This window comes from Teleopsis dalmanni, chromosome 1, assembly GCF_002237135.1.
Source record: "Teleopsis dalmanni isolate 2A chromosome 1, ASM223713v2, whole genome shotgun sequence".
NCBI lineage: Eukaryota > Metazoa > Arthropoda > Insecta > Diptera > Diopsidae > Teleopsis > Teleopsis dalmanni.
Window position 1 is genome coordinate 43,308,880 of NC_051846.1, and position 15,219 is coordinate 43,324,098.

Consider the following 15,219-nt stretch of genomic DNA (forward strand, 5'->3'; position numbering starts at 1 on the left):
GAATTTATTGAAATAAATATAACATACACAACTAGCTTTGTAAAATTTCAACTAAAAATAAAAAAAAATTAAAGCAATTTGATTTTTTAATTTTGCACTAAATAATTTATTTATATATTAATTTATTTTTCGTGTTTGTTATTCTTACAGATAAATATGCCACTCACAACAGGTACGCTCGCCTGTCAACTGAAAGCTTAACGACAAAAAATTGGTACTGTTGACAGTTGAATATTAGACAACCGATAAAGCACATATCAATTCACAAGTGAAAAAGCTTTCCATAGCAGGAATAATTTGAAGTACAAATGTTTAAAATTCTGCATCGTTGGAAATATGAAATTTATTCCACAGCAACCAACTCGGCGGCAATACACAAAAAGCAACAACAGTCAACAGTTTTGTCAACAGCATTTAATATATTAAAATGCAAAGATTTTATATTTCGTTTTTACAGTGTTGCCACACTCAACGAAAGTCACAGTTTCAATTTGTTAAACAGTAGACAAAATGGCCTTAGCGCAAAATACACAAATTGTTGAATATATTAAAATTTGGAAACATATCAAGTGGCGAACATTCAAATGATTTTTGTTTTTTACTTAATAAACATTAAACAAAATTAAAAAAATTAAAATTAAAAAAGATTAGGATTTTAAACGAAACGCATGTATACAAGTGTGTGTATATATATTTTAAAAAAATAAAAAAAAAGAATATAATAATTATATATATAATAAAATTATATAAATTGATATATTATATTTTTAATATAGAAAATAAAAGCTTTAATTTAAATTAATTGAAATAATCTATATTATAACAAATTTGTAGTGCCGTACTTAATTTTAATGTAATTTAATTTAAAATCAATTTAATTTAACAAAATAAAAATAAGAAGATAAGAAAAATTTCGCACAAACCGAAGTGTAGTACATTACGAATTTTCGTGCCATAAATAAAAAATTAAAGTTCAATTCTACTACAAAAAAAAGAGACTCAAAGGTCAATAACAACATATCCACTGCTGCCACCAATAACTAACTGTACTGATCGAAAGAGCTACTGCAAGAAATAAATAACGTGAAATAACTTTATTAACTGTCACCACCGAAAAAGGTACGAGACACAGACTTAATTTTGAAAGTTAGAAAACTTTATGACAATATTGATAAAAAATATTCATATAAAAACAGCACATAAAAAATAAATAATCCGATAGTCGAGTCGAGTCGCAGCGAATATTTAATAATTGCAAAACAAGTAAAACAAAACCAATATAAACAAAAATATAATCGTATCCAATATCCACAAGAAGTAGCTCTAATAAAATACGAATAGCAATGCCACGTTCTACGACAAGTAACGCCACAAATGCAACGAATGCAACTAGCAGAATAAATAAACTTTTGCCAGGAAAATCGCTCAAATATGAAAAACTCACAAATCAGAAACGCTCGACCGCTGCCAGAGAAATAAATGAAAACTATGAATACGCACGATTGCTGGAGCAGGAACAAGAGCATCAGCAATGGCCAATTTCAACGACGGAAATGCAAAAATCGGCAGCTTCAATAGCAATGCGAAATTCAACCACATTACCAACAGGAATAACGCCATCAACAACGACAACAAGAACAGCGATAGCAGCAGCAGCAACACCAACAACGGCAGTATCAGCAGCATCAGCAGCGGGACCAAGCAATGGTGAGGAAATGCCTTTACGCTTCAACTATGCCACGTTAAAAACAGCGGAAGAAGGTGGCAATATTAGTTGGCGCACCAGTAGCACCAGTAGTAGCTCTCTAAGTGGCTATAAGCAACAACACCAGGAAAACTATTCACATTTGCATCCTTATGGCAACTCGAGCAATGGCAAATATTTTGGCAATGGCGCCTCTTGTAACGGTTTACATTCGGCGACCATATCCTCATCTATATCTGTGTCCTCGCCTATTACAACAGCTTCCGCCACTACACATTTATTGCCTATAACGACACTGGCAACAACAACATCTACAAATTCATCAGATTTCGCAATTGCACCAAAAAACAAATTATTGAAATCAGCACATCCGTCCACAAATTCTACCACTCCCGCCTCTTTATATACATCATCAGCATCAGCATCATCATCAGCATTATCAACAACGCCAAATTGTGCTGCTGCCTGCAATTGCTGCAGTAATTTAATTGCGCGCTGCTGTTTTGGCATACCACTTTTCAAGGCGATTAATGTTCGTCGCTGTGTGTTGGCACTGCTTGCAATAACAGTTGTAACAATTTTTTATTACACGCATTACGTGGACACTGGCGTTTTTGTGGGGTAAGGCTACTACAATTATTATTTACACTCATATAGTATTAAACACTTTTTTACATTTTAATTAAAAGTCAAAAATAATTGATCTTAGCACACATAAATCGAACACTCAACTAAATGATCCATATTTTAATTGCTAGTAAACAGCACTAATTAATAGTTGACTGATTTTATGTGTATCATTACAGTGAAGCATAAGTAATTTTCTTATGATAATTGTTTGCGCTCTGTAGCTCGTTTATGTAAATCGTTCGAGTTTAACTCGAACGATTTCTTTCGAAAAGTTCTCACTTGCTTTTTCTCACTTCTTTCGAGTTTGCTGTTTATGTAACATGAAAAATTCACCACACGAGAACGTTATGGTGTGATGAGAGAAACTGATGAAAATGGAACGTTTTTTGAAAAAATGGAACGTTTTTTGAAAAAATTGAACGAAAATAAAACAATTTTAAAAGGTTGCTTAGTGCTTGCAAATAGCACTTGTACCAAAAATTTAAATTTATTCACTTTAACTCACTTTTTTTCATTCAAAATTCAAAACTTCTCGCAAGCAATTTGACAGGTGACAAAAACTCGAACGAAAAAAAGTGAGAAAACAATTCACCACAGTTACATAAACACTTCTAGTGAGTAATTGTCATAAGTGAGAAAATCGTTCGAGAAAACGAAGTGAGAAAGTTACATAAACGAGCTACTGGTATTTATATTTTGTACACATTTCTTTGTATGCATGTACAGTACAGCCTATTCGTTAAATTAAAAAATTCGTTAAATCCACTGAGTATATTAAACAAAGATATGTAGTTTTATATAGTTCAGTTACCATTTATTTACTTTTTATTCACTTTAACGCTTTGTAAAACTAGAATTCAGATAAATGTACGTACCTTATTTTCTATAACCTAATAAGTGTTCCACAGCATTTTTATTAGGAACTTCGGATGTTATTTTAGCGAGTGGTTTCTATTCTATTTATTCGTATTTTATTCTGCAATTGGCTATTCTATATAAAAGAAGAGTGAAATTCGTTATAATCGTATGGTCAAGGAATAATACTTTCGCTACATTGAGAAGTTAACGAAATTTAGAATCACCAACAAATAATGCTTATGTATGTAGACGGGACATACGTTAAATTGGGTACTCGTTATATTGGACGTTCACTGTTTATGTTTTTTACATACCTCACATATTTTTATTTTAATGTTACTATATTGATAGAGAGGTTTTGAAAGGTCGTCAACTACAACAACAAAAACTCTTTATTATATACTATTTTATATTATTATTACATTATTTTATTATTATTTTAATTTAATTAAATGAATTTTTGACTGACCATACAGTTGTTTCGAGTATTGCCAAATATCCATCATCAGTGGAACATCAACTTGAAACTATTTCTTGTATTTAATTATTCGTAAATAATTATTTTTGAGACTGCAAGTACCAAGGATTGAACTCGTACCCTGCCAAATATGAATCTCAGAGTCAGCGTTCATTAGCTAACTGATCCAAAGCCTTACTTAACTTGTACGTTCTTTGGAGTTTTGTTAATTTGCTGTGAAAGTTTATTAACAAATTCACTTACTGTGTTATATTAGAGCGAAATCATAAATGTCGTAGATAAAATATATTTATATTTATAGTCTTCAATAACGTAAATACCAACATAGATATAATACATACAAAGCTTTATTCTTTTTATTCCCATGAATGTGAAAACTTTTTTGCGCTGAGGCCCTTTCATTCATTCCTCAAATTCGCTTTTTGTTTTTAATACATACGGTAGATTTCCACTAGTGCTAACCTCTGATAATTTAGATACCCCAGTAATCCGAATAAAATTAGAAAATGCAATATATGTAGTATATGCCTTGTAGCTCGGATCGACTACCGATTTGCTAATCCTGCCTACATAAAAAAAATTGACGGTTTGTGTCATGTCTTCGGCATTTTAAAAAAAGGACTGGACTTTCACGCCTGACTTTTTGTTGTTGCAATAGTCTTTCGATAGAATTGTCATTGCTCATTTGTGACAGTCTTTCTTTTATTTTCTTTTACTGACACATCCACCAAGCGCAAAAAGAAAGTCATCTTTGAGAAATTTCCTTGCAAAAAACCGTCATTCAATAGTTGCTGTTCACATACTTTATCAGTTTGAGTACTACATATTCCAGGATGCATATTGTAAAAACGCAAATCTTGTGAGTAAATATATAATGACTTGAATGACATTTCTGTTGATTACGAAATGGAATAACCATAAATGTTTAAAAATTTCATTTCAATAAAATTTTTAAATTTATAGAAAACAAAAATTATATAAATAATTTGATCCAAATACCCTAATATGTTGATCCTTTTTTCGAGTCAGCGCAATTGGGCACTTTTACTCTTTGATAGCTGGGGGTAGTACAGGGTCCCACCCATCTCATTGGCTAATTTATGTATTGCCTATAAGCTTCACGATTATTCAGTGATTAATCTAAGATCTGCGTACCTCCCCGTGCGGAGAGTGATTACTCTAAGATTAGATAATGGTAAGTATATACTACTTACCTGTCAATTTTCGCATATAACTTTAGGACTCTGTCCCTTATATATTTTTTGATCGGTTCTATTCTGTCTCTTAGCATGACGTTTGTGCGGAGTGGTTGTAGGCAGTGCAGTATATTTGCGCAACTACTTCTTTTGGCTTGTATGTTTGTGCCAAATATGTCATCTGCGTATGTATGAGTTTAATATTAATTAATTGAAATGCATGTTGTTGGAAAAAATCATTAATAACATTTGATCCTTTTAGCGCTTATTTAGTACTGTGCTTCAATTATTTTGTATTATATTGAAATTACAGCTGCTTAAAAGAGATGTGGTTATATTATAACCGTGGCTCATCTTATAAATTGTTACAACAACCCAATCAACGCATCAGCCTCTTCAACGCAATCAAGAATAGCGACTACAATATAATAAAGCAACACCGACCCAAAGACATATTAAATATTAACTTTAGAAATAATTCTTAACATGAATATAAGCACAGGCCGAAGGACCTTGTAGTGCAGTTCCTTATTATTAGATTAGGTTATACCGCCGATCCTTGGTGGATACACTTAAGCGTATTGACCCATTGTGTTACCGTATATATAGAGAAAAAACTCATGGTTTAAAAACCACCTAGAACCTATGGCGAAGCATAAATTGTTATTTAATTCAGTTCCTGTAATTGGTTAAGGTCCTCAAGAAAAGGAGCTCCTAGAGTATTAAGTCGCAGCCGTGCATGAGCTGGGCAAAAACATAGCAGATGAGAGGTACTCCCATCGTCTTCTCCGCAGCTCCGACAGATTTCATTGAAAGGGGGCCTAATGGTTCCCTAATTTAATGTGAGCTGTAAGTAAACCTACCAAAAGACCGATATCTCTTAGTTAACTTTCTTAGTTAAATTTAATATTAATTTTGGAGTTAACTTACAAATAAATAAATAAATATTGGAATTAATGCTGAAATTTAATTGCTTCCTAAGGCGTGAGTACTTGCTCGAAAAAGGATCAACTTTTCTCAATTGATTTAATCTGGTTGATAAGTTTTCACATTTACACTTTACTTTAAAAACAATTTATTACAAAATTAATTTTCCGTTTTAATTTTCACATAAATTACTCCTACATTTCTAATTTCATACTGTAGCCACATGTAGAAGTTTAATTTTTAATTAGCTTTTTTTTTTTGTTTATGAACTTTATTAAAATTTTCCAGCAGCGATATGAATGAAGTGAACTTTCAATGAAGCCATGATTTTAATATTTTGCACTCTGGCACGCTTTACTAAATTCAAATATAGAAGCAAAAAGATACTAAATTCAATGATAATCGATGAATTGTGATCAATGGTACCACAAGTGCAAACAATAAAGTAGCACAAATGTGGATTCTCTGTGCTTCGCCCGAACGAGGGAGGGACACGCATGTTTTACATAAACTTTGTTACATTATATGCAGTAACTACTTTGCATACTGGCGCAAGTAGAAGTAGAAGTTTTTATTGAAACGTTCTAAAATGTTTGTAATTTGTAAACTTTTGTACCGCTTTCGTGAATGTAGGAAATTGTGCGCTCTGCAAGATAGCAAATAAAAAAATGTGCTGTTATATTTTAAAAGTATCTCCAACATTTTATACCCAAATGCTGAATATATAAATAAATTTGTGCGTCAAGATTTTGTGATTGCGTTGCGTAGTTTTACTAAATTGTGGGTTTTGAATGTTACTGAAATGAATAAAATTAGTTAGTAAAAGAATTTAAATTGAGTAAAATGAATAGCGTAATTGCAAACTAACATTTTTAACTTACATCCATTTGTCTGGATGTAGTACACCAATTTTCTCCATAAATTTTGTAATAATGTTATTTAGAAATGATGGGAAAAAAGGAAAAAACGGGGAGAAACCATTTCAGCATTTGCATCCATGACACGTACATATACCCGTTAATAAACAAACATTAAAAACAGCGAAAAGGATGTATCTAAAGTGTTCAGACAGTATGCCTCCTATATGCGGATATTATGCTGTGCAACATTGTCAATGTAAATTATAAGCAAATATACTCGCACTTTACATAGTACACAATACACAATACGTACATGGTTGATAGATGTGACAGTAAACTGGATAGCATTTTGGACTAGGTTTTGCTTTTGTCTTTTGATTTGTTATTACTTTGCAATAATAATACAATAGATACATATATTATAGATTTATAATAAATGATTTATGTAAGTTAATTTTGCCAATATCATATGATGACAAGCTGTTTTAACTCGAATGAGTATTTGTTAAATTTCGAAAAGAAAAGTCTTCATTAAACGTATTTATTTTACTTTTCCACTGAATAGAAAATAAAAGTTTTATATACCATAAGTGTCATTTTTCTTTTATCTGTATTATTATTGCGTGTATGCTAACATACCATAGAAATAAAATATTCATTGTTGTAATGATTATAACTGTAATCTCCTTTATAAATAATCTCTTGTAATGCGAGCTTTAAACCACTGAAGGTTGCTGGTATTTGATGTGCAAACATTTATGCAACACAAAAGGACAAATTCATATATACACATGAAGCGATTGTTCATTTCCATAAAACAATAATGCCGTATTTATGTTTACATTGCAAAAATAAGCACTGATTAAGCTTAAATTTTTAAAATTACCAAGAGTAACAAACTTAACAAAAACACGCAAATATCCATAAAATCGCTTAATGTTTTCATTTGTGGAATAATCGATTTGATATTTGAAATTTTATAAATCCGCTATCAGCGGATAGTTGATAATCGAATTTTGATGGTATACAGTTTAACTGATACGGTACTGTGCAATAGGCGAAATTTTACTATTATTTAGTAATGCCCACTTCAGGATTATGCAGAATTACACAAAAACAGGGTGAGCAAAACAATGCTACATAATTTGAAACATATTTTTTTTATTTAGATTTTTACCAAAACTGACTTTTTATTTAATATTGTTTATTAAATCACCATGAAAAGCTACACAAGTTCATAGCATTATAATTATTTAAATACTTAAAATTTGCATAGTCGCCAGCTTAGTACATAAAGCTCATGAGATACGCTCATAGAAATGAGGTAGCAGTCATGTGGGTTAAAGGACTCATCGGTATTGAGCAAAACGAAAAGACAGATGAACTTCCAAAGCAAAGACGAAGCCATAACTTATGCGGGCCAGAGTCCAGAACACCATTAGCGTACAACATGAATGCAATCTATGTCGATTAGTGGATAACTTCATCTTAACAGATGGAGAGAGATGAGCACCTGCAAACAGACAGGGAACAGGGAAGCGATAAAAGTGCTTAGCTATCCGAGGAGCACCCTAAGCTGGCTAACCTCATTGATTACTGGACTTGAAAAATAAAATTATCACTTCAAAAAGATGACTCTTGTTGAGGAAGACACTTGCTGACTATGCCTAGAAGAAAAGGAGACAGCGGTGCATATATTGTGCCAATGTCCAGCACTGGAAAGTGGGAGAATGACTGTGTTGGAACACCATTGGGTTGGTGATGACTTGGCAGGCAACCTGAAACTAAATGAGCTGCTTGTAATAACAAGAGATGTAGTTATACGAACATAAGTCACTCTATCTTTAACTTAATAACATCCGAGAATTGAAGAGCAAAAAAGGACCCAATACATTTCGTGATCTACTTCGGCTAATTCTTCACTTCAGTGGGGCCACTTGTTCTACGGTGTGGTGTTCCAACGTCCCACAAAATGTATATATATATAAATACTCAAAATTTATTTGCATTATGTTATTATAAAATTTTGGTCAAATTTTAGTGTTTGGGTATTAAGAATCTAATTGATAAAAACATAAATTATCCGCATTTGAGGTCGAGAATATATACATACTGTTCATGTTCATGAAAAATAAATATTTATTAGGGTATAAAAAGTCTAATAGTTTATTGTCTAAAGTCTGAAAGAAGTCATAATGGCCAATAGATGTCTCCAGTTATATTATACGCTCTCTCTATACAATCATAGTATGAAATTGTGATTAAACCGTAATTTTTTTTTAAAAGGCTAATGGTATTGCAGTTAAAGACTGCTACAAAATTGATGATCAATGGATTTTTTTTTTTTCAAAACTCTCAGTGACTTTAAAGTCAGCATTATTTGTAAATAAAATGAAGTAAGTGCAGATTTAGTTGAAAATCTTACAAAAAAATTTATTTTCTAGAAATGAATTTTAAAAAAAAAATCTGTAGCGATCAATTAAGAAATAATTTTGTTTGAATCATAAAATTCATGTTGAAATATCCTATCTCTAATAGATTTATAAAAAAAACTGTATTAACTGTATTATCATCTTATATTGTCCTGCTTGATTTCAAACTGAACATATATCTCACTTAATCAATTATTATAATTTTTTAATCTATATTTTTTAAATTAAAGAGGTTTTTGTAAAGTAGTGAACTACAACAACAAAAATTGTTTTTTATATTATTTTAATTAATTGTATTTTTAGCTGACCATAGAACTGTTTCGAATATTGCGAAATACCCATCATCAGTGGTCTTGGAAATATTTCTTATATTTAATTATTTGTATATAATTTCTTGAGACTGCAAGTATCAGGAATCGAACTTTTTTAAATTTGTAATAATTTCCTTTGATTTAACATGGAATACTTTTAAAAAATTTTTATTTTTGATGGAAATTTTAATCCTTAAATCCTTAAATTCAATATTTTAATATTGAAATATAGTCCTTAATATTTCAAATCATGCAAATTTGAAAAAAAAAAGTTGCTATAAACGGCTTCTAGTTTTATAACTGCTTCGCAAGCAAGAATTCTACTCATGCAATATTTCACTAAAAATCACTTGCAATTTTAATCACACATACGAAGCATATCGCATACTAATATTCACATATGCAGCGTTCGTTCGCTATGTGAAGTCCCCTGATTCGACTGCATTCATTGAAGTTTGCTGGATATAATTTTCAAATTTTCTTGTTTTTCAAATGCATACGGTCACTTTGCGGTCTTGTGGCTTTTGTGATTCAGTTGAGTTAGTTAAAGCTTTCTGTTTAGCATAAATTTTGGTAGAAGCAAATAATTTGTTCGGCACATAAATTATTCCAATTGTTTTTGTTTATATTCGATTTTATGTTTATTATGTTTTGTGTGCCAAGTTGATACAATTTTACAATTTGTATATTAAACTACATTCGGACACCAACACAATTAAATGCTAAATCGCTAAATTCCAAAAAAAATAGATGAAACTTGAAAAATGTTTGTTTTAAAGTTAAGTAAAACTTCCAACAACACTAAATTTAGAAAACATTCCGATTTAAGTTCGTGTTCATGTTGAGTCTTTTTCGAGATAGTGCGTCTGGGCACTTTTACTCGTTGTTAGCATGGGGGCTTCAACAGAGGTCCTCCCTCCTCACTGACTTATTTATATATTCCTCAAAAGCTTGGTGATTATTCGATGACTGATCTCAGATATGCGTACTGCCCATGTGGCTAGAGAATATTTTGAGATTTGAAAGTGATAAGTAGAGCAGCCAGTCGGTTTTCGCGAATAGATTCTGTCCCTTATGTATTTTTTGAGCGGGTCTATTCTAAGGTCTCTTACCATTACATTTGTGCGATTTAAGTGAAACATTTTTAAAACAAAATATTAATTTCACTTGGAAACGTTTAGTGGTAGGTTTTACATAATAAATATTTTTTTTTGTAATGACACTTCATAATTCATTCTTTCATGGGTGATATATTTTTACTTACTATTGATACTATTACTACTGCTATTGTTATTGTTTTTATTATTATTATGTATTGCTGAGTATATACGAATGGATTAAGTCATATTAGAGAAAGATATTCAAATGAATATTTAAGACATGTTAATGAATTTATAATCTTGTCATCTTTATAATTTTATTCACTGATATTTTTGAATCATCACGTGATGATATTATAGCTTTCTACATCAAGAATAAAAACAACGTAATACTCCATGCATCGTTCATAATATTCATGCATTTTTAGTGTAAGGAATTTAACTAAAAAGCGTTAATCGCTTTAACTTCCTCTTAAGAATATGAATTAACAGTGTTTTTGATTTTTTTTGTCAATATAAAACGTGGTGTTATATAGCTTGCACATAAGTTGTACATAAGGCTTGATTTTAAGGTATTTAATACTTGTTTTTTAAAAACAAACTGTTGTTTATATACCACACGACAGACTAATAAAAACAACACCATATTTAAAGAATTTAAATATAGTGATCTTATTCAAAGTGGATACTTTTCTCTTTAAAATACCACATAAAGAAATTTCCATCGCATAAACATCTTTCGAGATTTATAATACCGATTAATTAAAACGCGTTTCTAATAATCCTGAACGATTCATTTATCCCGATAAGTTCACTGCTTATCCATGGGTCTCATAAAAGCATGACAAATTATTACACTATTTGTATAACTATGCATTGGGGTGGAACAATACTGATCCATGCTTTGGAGCATCCATTCATTAAATTAAAGAGCATAAGCCTTGAGTAAGGAAGGAGACACTTCAATAAAAAAAAAATTGAAGTAATTAGAAAACTAAGGCAAAATTAAAGTAGTTTTCAAGTATAGTACTTTTCGTTTAAGATAAACCTTTTTAAACTTAACTTTTGGTTATAACGAACTTTATTTATATATAAAACCATTTTTAATTTTTCAGTTAATAGTTTTTAAAACAACATTCGCTTAATAATTGTTCTGTAACATAATAAGGGTGTAAATTATTTAAAAAATCGCAGAACCATTCTTAGATCTAAAAATAAATATATCCATATATCCTTTATATGTGTATGTATGCAATGTGTTTACGCATATTGATACATAAATTGATATAAGTGTTTGTTTCTTTGATACCAACATTCAGCATAGACTAAAACTTACATGACAAAACATGCCCATTTTGCTTTATGAATTAATTAATGTCAACAAATATTCATTTCAGTGAGACAAACTTGATTAATTTATTTATTAATGTTGCTTAACAAAATCCATTGAAAAAAAATAGAAATTTGAAAATATAAACTAGCCAAAGTGCCAGCTATAACTATTTATTTAAAAACGAACTGTCTTCATTCTTCCTTTGGATTCAAAGTTAAAAAAAAAACTTTTTAATATATATTAACTAATTTCTACTAAATTTGTTTATTGAGTAACTTTAAAGTCTAATATAAGACTATTATATTATCATATTATACTATGAAATTATATTGTCATATTATATTATCTTATTATATTATCATATTGTTATTATATTATATTATTATATAATTTACATATATTTTATAAATTTATTTGTTTTATGACATATTACTGAAAATATATAATTATTATATATATATATATAAATTATTATGTAACATACCTTTTGTTATACGTATTAGCTTTTTTCGTAGTTTTTTTTAATTCATAAATCTTTTTACAAATATGTATATCACTTAGTATTCAATTAAATTTAATAATTACTTCTGTCAAAATTTTAATATTTATTTAAATTGTACTAACTGAAAACGAATTAATTTTTAATTAAATGGAAGTTTTAATTAAATGATTTATTTCTTTAATAATTACAAGCAATTAATGTCATTTATAAATTTCGTTAATATATTCAAAGCATATACAAGGTGCTTCCTAGTCAAATGGAATAAATTTAGGTTGTGATTTCTTGTTACAAAAAACAAAAACAATCATGTCCGAGAGGGATGAGATGGAATAATTATGCTGCCCTTTTTTTTAATAATAATTGAAATATAAATTCAGGATTGTACGAATTCAAGCCTGACAGTCCTGGTACTGGCAGTCTCAAAAAATTATTTACGAATAATTAAATATACGAAATAATTTCAGAAAAACCACTGATAATGGATATTTAGCAATACTCGAAACAACTGAATGGTCAGTTAAAAATTAAATTAATTAAAAATAATAAAAATTTTTTGTTGCAATTCAGTATTGTTCAAAAAACCTCTCTATGGGAATAGAGAATGTTACCAGAATTTCGAGTAGAATAAAAATTATGTAAATTATGTGTTACAATTGTGAAAATTTTATATATTGTTTAAAAAATAAATAAATAAATTTGAAAAATTTTAACCAAAAATAATTAATAAGTGCAATAAATAAATAAATAAATATTTACATAAGTGCAGTGCAAGAAATCTCTAGAAAATTTCAATTTTATTTACCTCAATTTACTCGAACTCGCACACGGCATCAGTATATTCCTTCTTTTTATCATTCCAGAAACATTCGTGTTTCTACAATTGTTTTTTAAGTACCTCATACTTCATTTTTTTATAGAAAAAATTAATGGTAAAGAAAATGTTCATCCATCGAACAGATTATATTTCGAAATACAAGAAAATTGAAAAAAAAATAACATTTACAAAAAAAAAAAATTAAACTTCAGCTTGTAAAAGTATTTGATTTCTAATTAAGTATGCATAAAAACAGAAGGTTTCAAATTATTAAACATTTAATTTAATAAAAATTCGTATATGCCTTTAATTATTTGAATAAACTATTTTGGACATATTTCAGATTTTTGAGCTGAAGATATTTGTAGATATATCTGTATTTGTATTTTCCTTATTGTTGAAAAAAAAAAAAATAGGTCCTCTCCCACATGACATGTCTTCGTTTTTTGTATGAAGAAAATACATTCTGCATTTATTCAATTTCTTTAAGAAACACCCTGTATATATAAGTTCAATTAGTCTGATTTTTTGTTCATACTTTTAATTTTTTTTCACTTAATTATTTGTCATTTATTTAAAGCGTTTTAATTTTTTTAGTTATTTAAATATTTTTACCATTTTTTCTACCACAACATTTTTATAATAGGAAACTGCTATGACTTATTAATTCCATTTTGTTTATATTTTGAAATGCTATTACACCAACCGCATAAAATTAAAATGATTTTTTTGCCATTTAATAATAAAATAAATATTTGCATAATATACAAGCAGTTATGAATTTTTAATATAAAAATTAAAATATAAATTTACAATTAGTATTTTATTATTGCAATTGTAAGTGCAAATGCAAAAGCTTAAATGTCAATTAAATTATAATTATAAATTAGTATGTGATTAGTTACATACATTTACATATAGTTTTTTTGCTTATATTTATTTACTAATATTAATTTAAATTGATTTAAGCAGTGATAATACTGATTGACTTAATACAAATATTAATTAAAAATGTTAAAATGTTGTTCTTAAAATATAAATATTTACAATTCAAATTAAAATTACAAATGTAAATTAAACTGAATTATTAAATACAATTTCATATAATTATTTTTTTTAATTACTGTTTTTTTGTATCATTTTATTAGTACTAAAAAATAGAAATATTTTTTATTGAGATGAAATGCAATGTTGTACGGAAGTTTTTATTTATAATTTCTGCAAATATTAATAAAAATTGCATGCCTTTGCATAAATTTTGAATATTATGAAAAAAACTCAACTGTCAGTAATAATTACAGACAGCTAAAAAAATGTTTTTTTTTATCGACAATATTACTTCAAATGCACAAACAGCATAGACTTGCATATTTACCAAATTGTGCAGTAGATCAGGCAAAGCTTGCAAATATGCTTGCAGCACGCATTTTCGTTATAATTATATGCATTTTCACTTAAGTGGCTGCAGTTTTTTTTATCTCTATGTGGGTGTACATCCTTTTGCTATATAACTGGAAACCTGTATACACTTTTTGCAGTGCTGACTGCTTCATAATGTGCATGAAGTAGTCTGTTATTTTGTCCGTTCTCATTTTATAATGCATTTTGTATGTAAATTTTATGCGTTTGCTATAAAAACTGTTAAAATTAAATTGTTGGTGAAAAAAATTCAATTAATTATAGTAGTATGTTGCTAACAGCAGTGGGTCAGGTTATTATGTACAGGTTGTGTATAAACAAAAAATATTTCCAAAAATTCAATTACAATTCCTTTATGTGGATAATTTAATATTGTGAATGCAATAAAAAGTGTAGTGTTGAATTTTATTAAAGGTGCATATTTATTTACTATCTTTTTTATTCTTAAACTGTGAAATGACGATTGGTCATTGGTCGTTGCTCATTTACCTGCTGCGGTAATTGCTGGCAATTGCAATTTTTAAATTTATATTTTGATTTTTGGTTTTCTGTACTTTAATGGCATGCGACACTTTAACCGCACACCAATATTAAATAACATTAACTGACATTGTAATTAAATTAATTACAAATGAAATTGTCAGCTTCATTTAA

The 15,219-nt window shown here is 28.8% G+C and overlaps 1 protein-coding gene across 1 annotated transcript in view; it reads left to right on the forward strand.

The window, feature by feature from the left end:
- Nucleotides 1-866: 866 nt before the first annotated feature.
- Nucleotides 867-15,219, forward strand: part of LOC119668038 (bifunctional heparan sulfate N-deacetylase/N-sulfotransferase) — a 62,924-nt gene continuing 48,571 nt past the window's right edge. The window contains exon 1 of the mRNA XM_038077408.1: nucleotides 867-2,326. Within this exon, the coding sequence (XP_037933336.1) occupies nucleotides 1,344-2,326 (983 nt within the window). The 5' untranslated portion in view covers nucleotides 867-1,343. The remainder of the gene's footprint in view (nucleotides 2,327-15,219) is intronic.